Source organism: Pseudopodoces humilis, chromosome 2, assembly GCF_049639895.1.
Source record: "Pseudopodoces humilis isolate 2021_Gansu_Grassland_sample_001 chromosome 2, ASM4963989v1, whole genome shotgun sequence".
In the NCBI taxonomy this organism is placed as follows: Eukaryota; Metazoa; Chordata; class Aves; order Passeriformes; family Paridae; genus Pseudopodoces; species Pseudopodoces humilis.
Genome location: NC_142201.1, coordinates 66,002,999 through 66,023,677, shown reverse-complemented (window position 1 = coordinate 66,023,677; position 20,679 = coordinate 66,002,999). Strand labels below are relative to the sequence as shown.

General features: G+C 34.1%; 1 protein-coding gene across 7 annotated transcripts in view; it reads left to right on the top strand.

The window, feature by feature from the left end:
* The window catches only part of NBEA (neurobeachin), a 460,815-nt gene that overhangs the window by 62,633 nt on the left and 377,503 nt on the right, over window positions 1-20,679 (top strand). For all 7 annotated transcript variants that reach the window (XM_088067905.1, XM_088067892.1, XM_088067894.1 and 4 more), the window contains exon 2: window positions 18,179-18,410. In XM_088067905.1, the coding sequence (XP_087924031.1) occupies window positions 18,179-18,410 (232 nt within the window). The remainder of the gene's footprint in view (window positions 1-18,178; window positions 18,411-20,679) is intronic.

Below are 20,679 nucleotides of genomic sequence, written 5' to 3'. Positions count from 1 at the left end.
GTCAGCCAGTTGCTCATCCAGCATATTATGAACTTGTCTAGCCATGCCATGGACATTTAGTCCAGAAGGGGATGGTAAGAGATGATACCAAAATCTTGGCTAAATTAAAAACAAAAGCCACAATGACTGACTTCCCTTGGTCAACTAGTTGGATGACCTTGTCATGAAAGGATATTAAGTTTGTAAAGCATGAATACATAATTAATGAACTGCCATGTAATGAAGTATTAGAAAATGTACTAAGCATGAAACACCTGTACTGCACCTGGTGGCACACCTTTTGAAATAGAAAATACTCATTCAGCTAATTCACAGTAACAGTCAGTCTTCATGTGTCTGTGCTCCTGGCTTTTATGGTTTGAGATAAAATTTGGGTTATTTATTTCAGGGAAAATATGTTTTATGTCATTGATTAAATAACTTTGTTAGTGGGTTTAATATTTATTAATTGAAAAAGACAGATTATCAAATATGTATGCTTTAAGGGAATGGTGGTGTCTCAGATATTAAGACAATTGTTTCAAAAAGCTGGGCATTATAAAATAATAAAAGAAAAATTGAGAAAAAAAAATCAACTTTCTTGTAACATTTTGTAGGATTTGTAAAAATTCCATTCTACCAGTGATCTGAAATAAGCTTCAAATATTACTTAGGATATTTAATTATGCATTAAATGCATGCAGTCAAAAATGTAAATATTTTTATTACATTATTTTTATGCTGCTAGTAAGACTATCACTATTAAGGCTGAGCATGATAAATCCTCTTTATAAAACACATTTTCATGCATTTTTAAGAATCCTGTAGGTTCATTTTTTGGAAGAAATTTATGCAGTTTAAAAATAATTGACAATGAAGTAATATTTAAAAGGAGCTATATAATGTCTTTTGAAAATTATATTGTAAATGTGATTTGGTCAGGAATCTGGAATACCAAGAAATTATTAGATGAGAGAGCTTTGTTGAAATTGCTGTTTAGTCTTCTTAGATATTTTAAATGCCTTGAGCTGAGAGTGCAAGGGTTATGGGAATTTTGATATTAGGGTATTCTACAACAACTTGGTTTCCTTCTGCATACTTGCTGTGTTGTTGTATATTGTTAAGATAGTTTGGTTAACTGTTTTGTTCTGTTTTTATCACCTATGAGCATTAATGAATAGAGTGGTTGACATGGCCCTTCAATTAGAGTGAAACTGGACAAGGAAGTATTTATCCCTCTCTCCCACCACATGAATTCTCCCCGTGGTGTCTCTGGTTGGACTGAGGGCTGGCACAGCCTCCTTCAGCATGGCCACTGCTACCAAAACCTTGGGGTGGAAATTGTGCATGTGTCAAGATGCTCTTGCATGGCAGTAATTGTTTAGCTTGGACCGACAATCAGGTTAGGAGGGAGGCTGGTAAAAAAGCATCTTTATTAATGAGGGAAAAAAAAAATTTAAATTTCTCGATGTCAGTCAAACCTGCAGTTAGCAAAATGTGGATCTGAGTCATCAGTAAAAGGAGGAGGAAGTGTCTAGGCTAGAATCAAATTTGCATCAGTATTGAAAATGGTATTATTTACACTGCCAGCGGTTACTTTTCAGCACAGAAGAGGCATTTGGAAGTTGTGTGACCATACCTCAATGGATGATTCTTTCCACATGGAATTCCATAGGAGAAGCAGAAGGAGGGTTCAGAAGTGAACCCTCGTCTCTGCAGGACTGAGGAGGAAGTGACATATACTGCTTAAGGTTAAAGTCAAATTTGACACCAGAAATTTCACTGGGACTTCTTGGAGGACAAATTGATACAGATTCAGGCGCTTTAAAGTGATAAATGTTTTTGACACTGCCATACTTCATTTGTAAACATTTTGGTTCTGAGTAGGTGTAATTACCTTGTTACAAAAAAGTTAGAGAATACTCTGTTTTTCTTTGGGAGCCATGCCCACTTTATGATTGAGCTTTCAGTTGTGTTCTGGTTGTTAAGAGCAGTCACAATTTTGCAACTTTTCACAAGTTTTAATTCTATTCAGCTAGTTATGATCCATTAGATACATTTTATTTTGTAGATTTTCCTGCTGCCTAGACAAACAAAAAATGTACAGGAAATACAGAAATTAAGAGTAATTGGTAAATTGCGTAGACCTTCAGAATCAGATCAAAGCTATCTTTTGTTTAAATGATACGAAAAGTAGAACTTAATCTGGCTACTGCGTTCAAAGTCTTGGTAGTGCTATGGTTGGAAAAAAGGTAGGTTTTTTTTTTTTCCTCCCTCTTGTATTTAACTTCTGTCACTTCTGCTATGGAGAGGATTTAAAATGTGACCTTTTTTGAGGAGGTAAACCCCAACTATATCTTAAATGGAAGTTTCCCAAGAAGAACTAATGGAATAATTAGTTGTTTTGTTAACTGAAACAACTGAAAGAGAAGTAGTTTATTTGGAGAACACAATTATGGTTATTGCCTGTATTCAGTAAGTTAAGAATATCATCAAATTTTCCATGTAATAAAACCTGGGAAGAGTACTGGAAGGAGACATGCTTGAACTTTTGATCAAGATTTTACAGTCATTGTACTGACTATGTTCTTGCAAAGTTGTTCTCATCTGTTTACACACAGGATGAATTGGCATTCTGCTTCTGATTATTATATATTTGATGAAAGAGCACGGGAATAAATTTTCTATTTTGCCAGTCGATAATTGTTTCTGAAGACCCCACTTATGGAAGAGCTTTTATGGATTATGATTATTTAAATAGCTGTGCTTTTCCCATTTATATAACTCTTCCATTTCCTCTGAAGTAGTATTTTCACCTGACTTAAGCAATGATTCTGTTTTATACCAGACAAAAGGGGAAAAACACACTCTCCTTGTTAATCATTATGAAGTAAGACATAGGCCTCTGGATTTATTTGTAAAAATTTTAATGTAAATTAAGATTTTGTCTTGGTTTTAAACCAGTAACTAACAAAACAATGACTTACTTTTTGCTGTGAGACATGGATTAGAACAAGAGCAAAACAGGCATAAAACTTAAAAGGAATAAAGAAAGTTTATTGACAAACTACAATAATAAGAACACCAGAATAAACTTCCAGAAAAACCTTTTCATCTCTTATCTACCCACTATTCCCTTGTTCACATGACAACAGAGACAAAAACTTTGGAACTTTGGTGGTTAAAACAGTCCCATTTCCTGCTACAGTCTTTTCACCAGTCTTTGTAGAGAAACAGAAGTTTCTTCCTGTTAATTTATGGAGTTTCTCCCAAGAAAACTATTTTTGTTATAGTTGTCCATTGCTCTGATGTTAGTTTCTCAGAACTGCTGTTATCAGAGCTCACTCCTCCCATTTCACATCACTCTGAAGTGTGTATGGGCCATGAGTCTAGGGATGGCATTTTAAGGATGAGTTATTCAAAGGCAAAAAGTCTTCTTCATCTGTTTCTGTGAGCTTCACTAGAAAACAGTTTTCTCATTGCCCCCCAAGGCTTCAAAATCTTCTAGCACTTCACTGTATCACAATTACTCTACTTTTTACTCAAAATTTACACTTTGAACACTCCATTTCTCCCTGTATACTCTATCATGAATTAAAGGAGTTCTTTTCAGGACTTCATTGTCCATCTCCATAGTTTTAACAGAAAGATATTTCAGCTAAATTAAAGCATCTCCTTATTCTGTACCTTTTCTGAAGCTTCTTTTCTTTCCTGTCACTGGTAGTTTATAAAGTCTCTTTTCATGTTGATCACTTTCTTTTTTTCTCTCTGGATAAAAAGATTAATCCGCAAGTCTCATCTGGGTAATGAAAGAGTTAAAATCTTGCCCAGGCTTTTGTAGATGATTCTGTGGCCTCGGCCGGTGCAGGAGCTGGAGCCGTCTGCGATGGAAAGTTCTTCATAGCTGCTCTGGAGAGTGCAGTCGCCGCACCCAGCCCGCTGCAGGTCCAGAGCCTCTCTCCTTCTTCACCCAGCAGTTTCTAGTGAATTTAGTTACAGCAAAACCTGCAGCCGAGCCAGAGATCAGCTCGGCCCGGCCTGGCCAGAGCCCAGGGAAAACCTTCCGCAGGGCCCGCATCTCCCGGCCGGGAGACGCTGGGCCCAGCCCAGTCCCTGCCCGGCCGCATGGCCTGGGCAGGGAACGGGAGGCCTGGAGCTCTGCCACCCTTCACAGCCAGGAAACAAAGAGAGCAAGAGAGCTCTGGTTTTACATATTAAGGTAGGGTTCACAAGTTGATCTCCCTTTTCAATGGTTAAAATTGCTGTCAATCCCCAGTAATGACCAATAATTGGTCAGGAGAAGAGACTCCTTTCAGTCCCCAGCAACTTTAACTTCCTTAGCTCTCACAGCTACCTTGAAGGTAAAGTCACCTCATGGCATACTTTATTAATTAGTTATAAATAGTATAATTTAATGTTAAATATTCATTGAAATAAAATAATGCATTTTGTAAGGTAAAAATACAGACTAGAAAAATAATCCTTTCATATTGCTTTTCTCAAAGTATCTTTGTTGCTCTTTAAAATTGACATGCATATTTCAATTTGAGTGTTTTACATGAGATCTGAAAAGTCTTTTTGATAGATTCTGCTGGACTTATGGCATTAGATATTTTTAAAGGGTGAACTGTAACCATAGACCCTTATGTTTTAATCCCCTTTCTAAATTGTGTAAGTTGAAAATTGAATCCAGCCATTTGAGAAGACATTGTTTAGAAGTTCTTTCCTTTTATTTACTGCTTAATATTTTATACTTTTGCCTAAAACAAAAATGTGTTTAAGTTCTTTTGAAATGGTACAAAAACAGTCAAATATCAAGTTTGACTGGTGTCTCATTTGAATAACTTCTAATTTGATTTGGGTTTTTTTCTTTCTCATTTAAGTGTGACTGGAATGCTGGTTTTTGGAGGTTTGTTTTTTTTTTTTGCATTTTTGAATAAGTTAGGTATATTAAGTCATTTGTGTTCTAATTTCTTCTTATAAATATGATTGAAGAATATTTTAGGCATCACCAAACATAATTACTTCAAATGACAACTGATTATTTTAGAACTTTGTTAATAAAACATGGCTACATAGAAGGACTGTGATTGGAAATGTGTTTTATTGTGATTAAAACCCTCTTTTCTTATGACTCCTCCTTCTATTTTTTTTTTTTCAATTCTTCTTATTAATAAGTTAGTATTTGCATCTGATGAGTAGAGGTAAATCTTATTTATGTACTGAGAAAATAAAATTATGATAAAATTTTTTGTACTTTGGCAATTTTTGAGGATTTTTAACTATACAGAATATGAATTTATCTTTTAATGCAATTAAGAACCCTTGAATTTCCTTCACTATGTAAGACCTAACCCTGTAATTATTGACACTGCATCTGTAGTTGTCTTGTAATCCAATCAAATTATATGTGATTTTGGTTTTACTCAGTTGCATGATGCCATGAAAGGAATTCTTAGTACAGATGGAGCTCTGTAATTAGATTTGCAGACGGAGGTTTTGAAACTCAGTCCACAGTGATATTGTTTTCAAAATCTGGGTCTGAGTCTTAGATAATAAAAGTGTATCCTGAAGTGTTCCCAAGCTTCATTAGTTGAGTGAATGATGGACAGGACTAGTATCAAAACATGAACAAAAGGTTAAGGTGTGATGGAGTATTTTTCTGAAAAAATATTGTTGCCTGTTCACCATATTTTTTGTAAGCATTTCTTTTGGTTGATCTTTTTTTTTTTTTTTTCAAGTGGAGCAGCCATGAGATAATGTGCTGATGAAAGGATACCTTTTCCTTTTGGAGTGAGCAGAGAGTTTATTATCCTAATTCTTTTTAGTAGAACTATCCTTTAATTTGAAATTTTGTTTAGCAATTATGTTTAAATGTAGCTTATGATGTGAATCATGAATGGGAAGGGTTTGGTGTTGTTTATAGAGAACTATGGTGCTTATGTTACTGCATTTATATTGTGTAGATATTTTTAAGAAGGTTTTTCAGAAGTCTATTTTCCCCTTATCTCATATGGCAGTAATAGAAGTTCTAATTTCATTTCATATCTGCTACCCTATATTAACTATGCACTCTCAAAGACATTATTGTAAATGGCTTGGCAGTGACGTTAGCTTTGTGGAAAATGTTTTGTTTCTTAGTAGCAATCAGAAAAGAAAATTAAATATAAGAAAACATTAATAAGGAAAAATGAGCAATACAATAGTCATTTTTTTGAAACTCTATAAATTAATGATATGTCTGTATTTTGAATGTTGAGTATGAAGTTCTGGTGATTTCCAGTCTCAATATATTAGGAATAGCAAAAAATATGAAGGGTAAGAAGTGTGATTAATTATGGATTTCATAAGAGGAGTGACTTGACAAAGTAGGATTGTTTTGCTTGGAAAAGAGCTGACCAAGTGTATTTGACATATAAGTAAATAAAGGAAAGAATGTGATAGAAAACACCTGATTTCTGCTTTTCAAAATGCAAATAACAGAGGGCTGAAATTAAATAATCCTATGGCAGATGTAAAACAAGATATTTTTACACAAATCATGGGGAAAATGTGGGATTTCTTACTATGGGCTGTGAAGATTCCAACAAGTTGAGGGTTCAGAAACTAATTAATTACTAGAAGAAAATCTCTTGGCCTGTTGAAACAATGACATTATTGCTGGAACAAGAGATTCCTGTGTCAGAAATAATGGGAGGTTGAGAGAAAATTCAGTATACACAGCCTATACTGCTACCCATTTTGTAGATACTTGGACTCTTGTCACTGAGTTTCAAGTACTGAGATACTTCCTGTAATGAAGATCCAACAAGCTTCTTACATAAGACAAACTCTGATTACTAATAAATTGTTTCTTACACTTATTTATCTGCCTTTCTGTTTCCTCCTCTGAATAATTCTTTGTGATTAGAGTTGCACCTCCTATATAATTCTGGCCTTTGATAACTGTGTTATCATCTGTAAGTTAAAGAAAAGATTTTATTGGGTGAAAAGCTGCATAATAAATTAAGAAGAAGCTTGGGGGAAGGCAATTAGGATGCACTTAAAGGCTTGTAAAACAATTCATTATGGTCTGTGTGGTGCCTCCTTTAGCAATTGAGGTTTTGGGTTTTATCATTGCACAAAAAAGATCTTAAATCATTAATGACAGCTAAAACCCTGTGGGAGTCCAGTCACAAACGAGAACAATTTTCTTACACTATTTGAGAGTTATTTAGAGAAGCAAAGGAGACAAATATTGACAAACCTGGTTAAAAAATCCTAGGCTTACAAATCTTAGTATCAGAAATTGCCCTTATAATCAAAGGGAGCTACTTCTTGTAAAGATTTGAAAAAAAATAAATTGGATTAGAAAAATTTTAAGAGTTTTTAAAGGACAATTCCTGTCTTTTATCTTGTGCACTTCTGAGGACAAGAAAAATGTAACAAATAATATAACTTGTATTGATTTTCTTATAAAAACACAGAACCTTAAAGAATGTATGGACTGCTTGAAAATTTAACAAACTTCAGGCTACCAAAACTGAAAAGCATCAGTAATTATATGGCTATTTTTAAGGACTCTGACTATAGATTTTTCCAACCCTGACATCTTAAAGTCATGTATATATATTCTGCATTTTTTTCACGTACTAGACAGCATTGTGCTGTTGCAAATTATGGTATTTCCTGAAAAATTATTATTTTTTCAAGAATTAGTTACATTTGGAAGGGTTCTGCTAGTTATGAATTAAAATTTATATGGGGACATGGGAACAAAGTAAGGTTTGATGTAAAACTATGGTTGTTTATACATTTGACTGTGCTTATTTATAAAATATAGTCAATGGTTATTTGAGTCTTGACAAGAATTAGGTAGATTCTACAGGAAGCATTTGTTCAAGCTCCATAAATAAATCTAACTATAATAGATACTGTTTGGTTATTATTTCCTGAAATCTACATATCTTTTTAAATGGAAAAATTCTGCTTGGCACTTCCACATTTACTGTTGGCTTTAACCTAGTTATGTTACATGCACAGAATTAAATGGAACTATAGCACAAGTCCAGTATTAGTTCTATAGTCATTAAAGAGTCGATAAAGAGTCACAGTTCAGGAATGAATGAGGGCTTTTTACTGTGCCAAACATGGGGTTGTTTTCACCCATGTTAACTTTTTGGAGCAGAGGACTGCATGATAAGTAGTTAACTAAAAATGAAAGATTGATGAAAATTAGCATATTGAAATTGAATGTAGAGCTTCTCTAGTTGGTGATTAACGTTGCCACTGGAAAGTTTCAGAATGCTGACACCAACCAAAATGTTTCTACATATCTCAAAATTATTGATGTAAGCAGGCAGCAGGATGCTGAGAATTAAGGACACAGTTCTGCCCACTGAGCTCCTGCTTTTCAGCCAAATAAAGTGAAGGCCAGTGCTGTGCACATCTCAAATGTTGTGAGATCATTTATACCTGGCATTGTGGTTTACCAGGTTACTACTCTGCTGTTGATCTTTAATGTATGTCTATAGGTATCAGCTGGGAAATGGCACTGTCATAACTAAGTTAATTGGAATTGTTTTGGTTTTAAATATTGCATAGCTATGATTTGTAGTTTCTGGGCTTTTAAGAGTTGTAGAGTGTTTTGTGACAAGAGGGAAATGAAAGCAGTGAAAGACCCTAAAGAAAACCAAAATTTATGAGAGAGGTGGACATGAGAATAGGACACTTTAAAAGTTCATTATTTAATTTTTAGAACTTAAATTAGGTAATCAATAGTTTAATCTAATGGAGAAATGTAAGTATTTCCTTTTCTTACCAAACAACAGTGATATAAAAAGAGCAAGCTGGGTTTATGTTAACTGGTATTTAACAAGATAAGTGGCACATAACAGAGCTCCTGAATAGTGAGGAAAAACAGGTAATGATCTCAGAGAAACCACTTTGCCTTCCTGATTTTACCTCATAGGAAAAGAGGCAGCAGTAAGAGAGCCTGCAGACTATTTGTTTTGGGTTTACAGACTAAGGGGGAATATATGGTGGCTACTTAGAAGAAGATGGTGGGCTAGTACTTGGGGCTAGTGGGCTTTGTCCTGATGGTAGGTGGCTATTTTTTGATCTTTTGATAATCCTGACAATCAACGTTCTTTGTCATGTTTTTCTTCTTGAATTGTTATATGTCCTTTAAGTACCTGGGAACAATCCCACAGACTATTCTGAAATAAACCTTATCATTTTCAAAGACTGAAATTCCATTAACTGTATTGTTGCAATTTGTTCTAGTCACAGGATGCATCTGTGAGTTAACCTGCAGAAGAAAAAATTGCTTTGACAAGTATGTTTGAAAAATAAAAAACTTACAAAATTAACAAACAAATTTTAAAAAAACCAATTTTTCTGAGTTATTGGTAACTTCTGTTGACTAAAACTTTCTATTAGTATTTACTGCAAATACATTCTCTTTGCTCCTGAATGTGAAGTTTGGGAAACAGGTATGTGTGCACTGAGGGATTTTCTAGTTGTTTTCTTTTACAAACAGACATTGCTGTTTGCACAAATATGTTGTGTGATAGTGTTTGCTGTGGAATACAAATCAGATTTAAATCAATGTGTAATTGTTGAAAGTTTCATGTTTCTTAGAGTTTCAATTTTTTTTGGTAATGTTCTCTGATAACCATGTTAAACTTCGGCAAGAGATAACGTATCATTCAAATTACCTAAGAAAAACCCAAAAAGCTACATATAGTTTATGACTGTTGAAAAATAAATAAGGAATGCTGCTGACCTATTAGATTTGGCTGTGCAAGTTTCAGCAGTGAAGCTATAGTCTTATTAGTAGAAAAGGCTACAAAAGTAGTTGCAAAAACCACTTTTTTCAGAGTACATTTAATTTATGACTTTGGTAACTTGCTGTTATTTCACTTTCTTTTGCTTCTCTTCTGGCTTGGAAACAGAGAAGATACCTTAAAGGAAAAAAAAAAAACAACACAAAAACAAGCAAACAAACAAACAAAAAACAGGAAAAAACCCTAACAGAAAAACCTCAAAACCCTACAAATCATACCTAAGAAAAACTCCAAAAAAGCACAATTCCAAGCCACCACCAAATGACTTGCTTTAAAATATATCTGTTTTTTGAAACCAGGAAATTAGAAGCATTGGCTTATACTGTACTAGCATCTGTACCTTGATCTTAAAGTTATTCTTGAAAGTGAGAGAAGACAGGCAAGAATGGGCTATGAAGTATTACAAGCAAAATGAACCAGAAATATCTGTTTAGTGATGCTATTTTTCATACCCTTTAAGCTGTGTTCATTTATCAACTTCTTTATAGTCCTTGAAAATCAATTTTGAATTTTTGCTTTTAGACATGTGGCAAACCTAAGCTACTTGGTTTTATTTATTAAAATAAATGCCAGTAATCATTCCCTTTCTTGAGGTAAGAAATTCCCTTATCTAACTGGCTGATCTCTTTGGTGATTAAGTCAAGATCAGAAGTAATTTGTAAGAGAAACTGAGCTAGATAAACTGAAAACAGATTAGGTACAAGTGTGAGAATGGTTTTAATTTTACTTTATTGAAAATAAACCTGCAACTTTTGCTTCTTTAATTACTTTAATTACTCAGGTTCTTTAATTACTCAGGTTCAACATCTTGAAGTCAAAGTTCATATTCTGCTTTGGCTAAAAATGGTTTTGTGGAGATCAAAATAATAAATAGGAACAGTGTCTCCTTCTAGCGACACATGAAGAATAGACCACAAGAACTTTTGGGTTTGTGTTTTGGATTAGGTACTTCTACATAAAATACTTTTATCAGTCTTCATTTCTGTCAGAAGTGGTTGGATTGTGCTATAAATTTTTCTAAGTGGGTAAGATTTGTCCTGTGTCACACTTTAAAACTTTTTTTTGCATTCCTTCAAAGGTAGGACTTTTTATTTCAAAGAATCTGACACTTTAAAAGCTAAAGAAGCTTTTATGAAGGCAGGCATTTGAACTTTATTAAACTAATTCCTGTCCTACCCCAAAATAATGATTTTTTTTGCAATTGGTAAAGAACAGCTTTAGAAGTTTGTGCCAAATAGCCCATTTTTTGTTTTGTGGCGTGTTTTTTTATCTTTTTTCTCTTTAAGCCTCCACAATACATAGAAAAGGTCTGACATTTTCAAGTATGTTATACAGCCTTTTGATCTCTCTGAGCGTAATTGATAGTTGTCTCACTAAATCATATGTATAGTGGCAGTTGATCTGCCACTGGAGTTATCTGCCTACGGAAGTATCCTCCTCCCTCAAAGGAAAATATAAGAAAATAAAGGTAAATCTGTGGGATATTTTCAAGCTTGGGTAATAACAAGCATATTCTTGTAAGTACTAAAAGCTGACCATGTTACTTCATTCATATAGTCTCAGGAAGTATAAAAAACATTTAAATTAATTTCTCAGATTTCTTTAATATTCTCAATAAACTTACTAGGTAGCATTCCCTTAGTGACAAACTGTCAAGTATGTGCAGTATATTATTCAGAGTAAAAATGGTTTTGAAGTTAAAATGAGAAAGGCTCATTTAAGAGGGGTATGTTAATGTGCAATTTTACATTGCAACATCCTGTTGCAATGATTCACATGAGAATCAGTCTTTTTAGTGCTGCCATTTGGTTATAAATGATATTGTAAGGACATTGGTTAAGATTTATCTGAGATAACTTTAGATGTACCTGTCTGAACGAGTTGTCCTTTTATAGTCAGTAAAAAGTACTACATTCCCTGAGAAAGATTTATTTCATTTTGATGTTGCATCTAAAACCACTGAGATAATCACTTCCCTGAAGCATCTTTTACTTTCCAATGATGGTAAAGAGAATTGTGAAAATTAGCCCAGATACGCATAGCTGTAATTCAAATCTCTAAGGACTACCATTCACCAATTTAAATTTACCATTTAAGAATAAATAATGTGTACCAGTTATGAAACATACTTTCTTAAATTTTTTTTGGCTGTGATTTTCTCTGTAGTTGTATTGATATATTTAGGTTAACAAATGCATATGATCAGCACACATTTCTGTCACCAAACAATTTAATTTATTCTATTTAGCATTCTAAATAGTTTTGCCTAAAGAAATCTTTCATGCAGTTGAAGAAGAATCTTCCTAAAAATCTGAATTAGTTGTTTAGAAATTTAATGTTTTAGTTAACGACCATAAAATAGTAACCTGTTTTCTTCCTGCCTGGTTCCCCTACTGCTTTTTTCAGAAAACTGTGTTTTAATGCTCATAATGCCTGTCAAAAAAAAGTAGCAGTCTGATTCCACATATTTTGAATTCTCACTGGTGATTATGAAATCAGTTCAGTGTTTTTTTCTAGAAAAGATGTTCCGGTTTTGAAAAATTTCAATGCTATATGATGGCTTTAGTTATCAAGAGTTAAATGTTTACTAATTTTCCTTTCAAAACAACTGATTGATTTGGGATTTTAAGAGATTTTCAATCTCATTTGAGTAGGTTATTCTCAGCATTTTTTCCTGTGGAAAGTTGTGCCATATGCCAGATCAGCTGTTTTGTAATGCCTAAAATGAGAGGTGAGTGTCAGGGAGAGGAAGAGAATAATTTTGTTTACCTCCTATATAGCTACAAGGAAAGTTGTTGGGTTTTTGGTTGTTTTTTTTTTTTTAATTCTGGTTGTATTTGTATATGCTTGAACCTAAAATGCTTCAGTTCAAAACAGATGAGGGTTGTTGTCATGTTGACTGTGTTATACCTTCATTTATTTTTGCCTTTAGAAAAAGCAGAGCAGATGTGATAGTAGTTAAAAAAGAGAGAATGTAGGAGTGACTTGGTGCAGATTAGGCCTGGATGTGGTTAGGGCTTTGGTAATTATACTATTGTGATACTTGAATTTTTCAGTGGCAATGTTTCTCTAGTATTAGAATTTATATTATTGATTTTTGTTTAAATAAATGCAGATAGACTCCAACTTGAAGGAAGTTAGAAAATGCTTCTTTGACAGCAATGAACTGCAAACTTAGAGATTTAAATGCATAAAGACTTTGATTTTTATAGTTCTAATATGCTGTCTTTCATGATTGCTGTCTAGAGTTTCCTGAGGAAAGGAAGTGGAGAGGGAAGTTTTGAGCTCTTCTCCCTGGTACGAATGCCAGCTTGCATGGGAATGGTTCAAAGCTGCATCAGGGGAGCTTTATTGAATGTTAGGAAGCATTTGTTTGTGAAGAAGGTGGTCAAATACTGGGACAGACTTTCTAAAAATGTGTTTGGTGCCCCAAGCCTGTCAGTGTTTAAGAAGCATTCAGATAATGCCCCGGAGAGGTCAGACACTTGGACCAGGTGATTCTTCTAGGTCCCTTCCAACTGAAATACTCTGTTCACTTTTAATTTCAATCCATTCTTCCAAACTTTGTTTGAAGAATCTGATACTAAAAAATTCCAATTTTCAAAAGTCAGGAATGTAATTCCAGATGTTCAGTAGCACATGTTTTATTGCATTTTAAGAACTGGTATGAATATATTATCTGAGATATTTAGACAACTTTTATTTGGGGTAGTATTTCTTCTCTGTTCTAGACCAGAAGGGTGTAAAAGACCAGCCTAAGTTCTGCAGAGATGTGACAATTTAGGAAGAAACCCATTTATTGCATAGCATGATGAATGGTAGAAACTTACTGAGGAATGGCCACAATATTCAGAAAAATGGAGATTCCAAGTAAAGCAGCTGCATTTGAGAATGGTGGTGTAGGTTAAGGTAGGAAAATTTTGCAGGGAGTGTCAACCTGTTGTTATAAGCAATCTCAGCATGGGGAATACAGTCTAACTTGCTTATTGCTGGCAGTTCAGTATCACTTTGGGAATTGTTTGTTGACCACAGTCACCATACCTGTAACCATTTTCTGAACATTAGATTGCTGCTTCATTTCTTACAGCTGCATTGTGAAAGATGCAGAATATGACAAAGTACAAACAATATTTCAGGATACTTAATCACAGTGAAAGTGCAATCTTTACTAAATATTAAATATTTCCTTGAAGAATGCGAAGACTTAGTGTTTGACATAAAAAAAGATTGTATTTGAGATGTATGATATGGAAAGAGCACTGATTTATGGTATGGTGTACTGGCTTCTGTAAGGATTTCTATTAAAATGTTCATGTTGTACTCTAGTGGAAATTTGTCTTATTACAGAAGTCTGTTACGGGAGCTATATTAAAAATAAGTTACCTTTTGGAAGTATGATTTAACTTTTTGGTATGTGGTGTTCCATCCACAGTTTTACCCAACTTAGAAAGCTACAAATTAATTATGAATATTTAGTTGTAATTTGGAAGTTTCTAATATGGCATAGTTTTTTGAAGCAGCACCCTCAGGGGCTCCAAGATCTCTTTTCTGGATGATAATATCAGACTTTGGAGCCTGTTGTCTTGTACACATGAGGAAAACTGTAATAATGTTGAATTGCTTTGCATTTACCAATTTTTAATTTTTAAGCATTGTTTCCTGGACAGTTGATATCAGAAGAAACTTTGCAGCTCTCAGCAGTTGGTGGTTTTTAACTGCATTTAATGATTTCTGGCTCCTTAGAAAAGTTTGTCCTTTCATTAGTGTCAGCACGTTACCAGCTCATTGTCACTGTGCTTCTGGTTATTCCTCTTTACCTACTGTCTTCCTTGGGAAATCCAGGTGCAAAAATATTGTTAGAGGATACTTCTTTTGTAGTGAATGTTCTCTTATTGGCTGAATTCCATTTGATTGTGCACATTTTAAAGCAGAGGTGCCTGCTTTATTTCTTGAACAGGAATTAAGCATGTTCATTTATTTCTGTATACTTGCTTCATTTTGTTTAGCTTTTCCTTGTCATCTGGGACTTCTTTTTTATCAAGACTATTAATATTTTTAATTCATGATGAATTTAAGATGACTACTTGAAAGAAGTCACCTCCCCCTACCTTCCTAAATTTTTGCTATCATCGCCAATTAGTTCATTAATTTATTTCCTTTATTAAGGAAGTTGATTTTAATGATAATTATGATAATTTTTACTGACTGAAATATGCTTAAACTGAAGTTAAGGGCAAGCAGGAGCATTTTAATGTTTTCTTTGGTGAAATAAGCAGTCACCTTGATGGGGTGTAAATTTCTTGTTGCAAATTGTACAAGTGAAATAATTGTAATGCCTGCTGAATAGTCTGTAGCCCAGGAGAAGATTCTCCATAGAACCAATTCTATTAGCATTCAGGGTATTTTTTGATGCGGAAACGTCTTGGTCTTGTGTTAATAGTACTGAAATATCCTGTCACTGCAGACTGGTACAGGAGCTTCATTTCAGTCTCTTAAATGTTACATATTAGTATATTGATTTACATTACAAGGCAAATACAGTTTGAATTTTTTTAGTCTGTAGTGAATTATTTCAATCGGTTTTACTGATTCTTTATTAGTTTATTAATTTAAATTAACTAGAATTTTACAATGAATATTGTTTGAGGAAAGGGGATCAGTCTGTATTGCACCTCTTCATTCCAATGGAGGCAGTAGTGGATTTTTTCCTTGTTTTTAAGTCCAACTTATCAAAACCAAATGGTGGGTAGTATATCTAGTCTAGTCTGTCTAAATATTATCACAGAATTTTTGAGGTAGAAGCAAAAGTCTGGAAGTTCTCTGATCCTCTTGCAAAAGCCAGGCCAGCTGAGGCCGGTTGTCCAGATCTGTAACCACATGGCTTTTGGATGTATCCAGTGATGAAGACTCAGCAGATACAATTTTTCATCCTAGATTTCCTCCATGGAAAGAAATGGAGGAAAGTAGACACTTCCAGGAGGTGTTTAATTTCATCTTGGGATAGTCATCTAAGAGAATTCAATTGAATGTCTTCTAGAGGTGGCTGTTTTACTTCTGGCTGTTTTCACCATAATCTCAGAGGGGCTTATCCTGGTGAAAACACAACAACCCAGATTGCTGATGAAGTATGCACAACTTGCTGCTGTTTTCAGAAATAAAAACTCTGCCTGGATTTTTTTAAAAGAGAGTAAAAACTCTGTGAAACTATTTCATGATTCTAAAGAATGGCCATAGAAATACTGTGCTTCTAATCATGAAAATTTTTTTGCCTTCCTTTGGTACACATTGTGTGTTTACCAAATATGCAAATATATGATATGCAGTCACAGGTTTTAAATTAAAGTACTAATTATAATTAGGATAATAGTTTTTATTTGAATGTAATTAAATGTCTCAGGAGAACTAAGGAGGTAGTCTCTTTATATATTTAGCATATTAGAAGCTTTTATGTTACAAAATTATAATCTGGTTATTAGCAATTAATTGATAGAGGAAAAAGTAATTTGAGAGTGAATGAAAAATATGAATTAGGGTGGAAGCCAAAGCTAGTCCTTGCTTACTTGTATTAATTGTCTGAAAATGGGGTATGAAAGAAGTCTTTGAATGATTGGATAGGTTTAGCCACCAAAAAAAGTTTGCATAGTATTTCAACTTGCTTATTTTTTAGAGTTTAATTTGAAGTCAATACCAACTGCTTTTAAATAGGCCACAGAATTGCCTTCTATTAAATTTGAGTGTTGAAATTATGCACTTATAAGAGATAATTCTTTGAATATCTTTAAACCATGTTATTCAAATTTTAATTATATAACTCCATTAAACAAATAGAACAAAAAAATCTTAGAATTATTTTAATATTAATTTATTTCATCATTTTGTCTAATATATTTACAGTTACTGAAATTAGTGTTAACTGCCAGGCTGAGAGAATTAGGTTTGATCAGCCTGGAGAAGGGTCCAGGGAGACCTTATAGCACTTAAAGGAAACCTAAAAGAGAGCTGGACAGGGAGTTTTTACAAGGGCATGTACTGATAGGTTGAGGGGGGGAAGGCCATAAATTGAAGGAGGGAAGGACTAGATTAGATATTATTATTAGATATTATTAGATATTAGATATACTAGAGAGTGGTGAAGCACCTGTAACAGGTTGCCCAGAGAGACTGACCAAGGCTGGATGAGACTCTGAGTAACCTGGAAGGTTTCTGCCTGTGGCAGTTGGAACTAGATGGTCTAGCTGATGAATGAGATGATCTTTAATGTCTCTTCCAACCCAAGCCATTCTGTGATTCCATGGTTCTATGAAATTTCACACTGGTACTTTCAAAGTTCGTCAAAGTTACTAGGGTAAAGTAGGATGCGTGAGAGGCTGTTACCTTCAGAACTGAAAGATATTTATGCCAATTAAAAGGGGTTTTTTTTTTAAAACTAAATTTCATATTTGGTTTAGTAGATTGTCTTGAGATCAGCTTTTTTAAGTTACACAAATGACTGATCAAAATTGTTGAATTCCATTCCTGAAGATATATTTGGTCTTGACTATATCTTTTTTTTATTGGTTTTCTTTTCCCTCCCTCCTAATACATGCCTGGTAGTTGTGCTACTTACTTGTTTAGGACTAGTTTAGGACTTTGGATAGTGTTTTGCCAGTACCTGGATAGACAGGAGTCAGACTGTCAGTACTGCTGTTAACTCACTACTTAATTGAGTGTTTGTTCCTTTCCTGGTGCAGTCTCTTCCTTGCAGCAGCCAGTAGGTTTCCTTGACCACACAATGAGCTGATGTGTGGTATAATAATGTAATTTTTCTATGTTTCTCTTACTCCAGAGCAGATGTGTGGTTCTTTTTCCAGGCATGACTGCATTACTGTTTGGCTTGGACAATGGAAAAGGCAGTAAGGTCTTCCAAACTCATAACTAAGGGCAAATGTTGTCTTATATCGGGAGAAAAAGCTAAGTTAGTTCTAGTGTCTTTTTATTTTTGAGTAGGCAAATTTCAGAGAATGGTGGAAAAGCCTCAATTGCTTCTTGAGCTTTTCGGGTTCTGCACTACATCTGTCAGAGCCAGGCTACCATTTCAATTACTTCATTGGAAGAAATAGTTCAAATACATTTTGATTTTATATTATTGAGATGCTGTATTCAGTGACAAAATGGAAGGTAGTGTTTAATGATATTACTGTGTATATTTTTTACAAGTTTTGTTTTACATAACATGATTGCTAATTTTCTGTTGTAAAGTGCAACTGTGTCTTTCTCTTATCAAAATTACTTCTCTAACCATGTAAAACATATTCTGTATTGGTCACAAAGAAGGTATGAGACACTAAACTATGTATTCCACATTGTAATGCTGCTCTTGTTTTCTTTTTTAGCTGGTTGGTGGCGAATTTGATCTAGAGATGAACTTTATAATCCAGGATGCAGAGAGCATTACGTGCATGTCAGAGCTTTTGGAGCACTGTGATGTAACGTGCCAAGCAGAAATCTGGAGTATGTTCACTGCAATTCTTCGTAAAAGTGTCCGTAATTTACAGACTAGCACGGAAGTTGGCTTGATTGAACAGGTACTGCTGAAGATGAGTACTGTGGACGACATGATTGCAGGTATAAAGTGCCAGCTGATAAAATAATTATTGCATTCTTGACCTGCCAATGTTTTGTGATTATGGAAGGGTGTGGGATGCTTTGGCTTTTAGTTAAAGTGATGTTTTCATTAGTACTGCTATCGAGTCAGAAATATTTTTTTATTAATTTCAGGAAAATGACAAAAATACATTCTTAGTTTGAAATCTCTGTAGATAAATTGTGTAAAGTAACTGATTGTTAATTCATTTGAGAAAATATTGTTATCTTAGTGCAAAAAAAAAAATTAAAATAATTAAAGCCAGTATGTTAGACTTCTTAAGTACAAGGCAATAAGTTAATAATTTAGTTTTTATATACATTGGTCATTTTCAATCATGATATCGGAATTGCTAGATCCATTTTAAACATAACCTCATCTGACAGCATAACAGATATTATTTGCAGGTTTGAATGCTGGACATATGGATTGTATTAAACAATCATTCCATAATGTATTCCTGTGATCCCTAGCACATATTTTCATTTTTTACATTTGTGGGGCTTAGCATCCTGTAACATTTTACAGCATAACAAAAATAGCATGCTTTGTTGTTTACTGAAAATAAGTGATGAAGCTGTTTCCCAGTTAATGTTTTCATAGTGTGTTTGAAGGAGTTTATGATATTCCACACTACATCCTCTCCATTTATGATATCCTCACACTACATCAGTATAATCCTGATTACTTGGATAAAGAACAGGTTTGCTCATCACATTTAAATATAGCATCTGAAGATGGATATATATATGATTACTATCTCTTTTCCCTGAGGTAGCTTAGGCAGTTTCTTTCAACACAGTGTGAAAGGAGTCCTTTAATTCTCTTATAGTTTGTGACTGATGGTAGGATACTTTTAGATTATGCTATATGCTATACTGTACAGTGAAATTCAGACTGAAGTATAACAGACCAATAGATTGATAAATGATGGTTTTCAGCAAATATGTTTTGTTTTACAGTATTTGTAAGTAAGGTATGTCAGAATAGTGTAAGTGTCTTTATTCCATGTTAAATATAACACATTATATGAAGAGAACAAAAATTTCTGTCCTTAAATTTTTCAGGGTTTTACTCATGGAAATAATGTTCTTAGATGAGTAGTCACACCAATGTGTCCAATTTAAGCTTCCATAAGTGGTACTTGTATATATGGTATACAAAACTGTAATGGTGCCTCCATTAGAGAACTCTTTTTTTGTTTTTAAGCTGCCTAGCTAATTGTAGAAGTCAGAAATCAAGAGCATAGGATCTGACTTTTAGGAGCATTTGGGAATTGTAAAATCATTCGGAATTTACAGATATTAGTATAAAGCAGTGGTAGTAAATTAAAAGAAAAAAAAAAAACAGCATAATGGATCTTCTACCTCAGTAATCTTTTTTCTGAGAGTGGTCACACAGTGCTTCAGAAAAAGACCTGCAGAAAAATCTTCAGTAAGCTTGTTCTTTGCTATGCATATATGAATGAGGGGAGTACATATTAATTTAAAATAAATACTGAAAATTAGAATTCTGATGACATTTTAGCTTGGTGGTGTGTTTCAAATTATCTGAGTATTCATCTATATTTCATGAGCAGGGATTGAACAGAATTATACTTCCTAGGGTTTTTCTCTGATAACTGTAAATAGATTGTTTTTGAGAGTTGTTTTTTTTTTTTTAACAAGACATGGAAGCAACCAAATTGATCATTTTGCTTTTATATCTTGATTTCTGTAAGCACCTTAGTCTCCTTTTATAGGTGGTAATAATACTGGTAATATGTCAGAAGTAACAAAAAAGGTCACGTAATGTCGCTCTATTAGGAACGGCGAGAAGAGCGACACAGACTCTCTCAGGAGTCAAACAGGAGAATTTTTCTTAGTTTATTACTCTAGGTCTCTTTATAGACCGATACCTGGAAAGTACAGAAAGGAAACTCTTATTGGTTAGTGAACTACTACATCACCATCATTGGTCAGTGGGGCACACACCCCCTGACCTTCTCCTGCAAAGAAAACAAGGAACAGACAAACAGCACCTGCAAGGCTGTTTTCTGTCTCTGAGGATTGTTTTAAATCCTCCCTGTGAATTCTCAGGCTACTTTCTCAGGCAAGACTGAGAAAGCTATGTGGCCTGTAATTTCTACAGGCTCTCTGTTTCAGAGTTAGCATCCACAATGTAATAACTATTTTGATATTATAAAATCAGTGACAACTAGTGCAGTATCTGAGTTCCCTAACATCCTATGCAGCTGGTGAGGTCCTAACT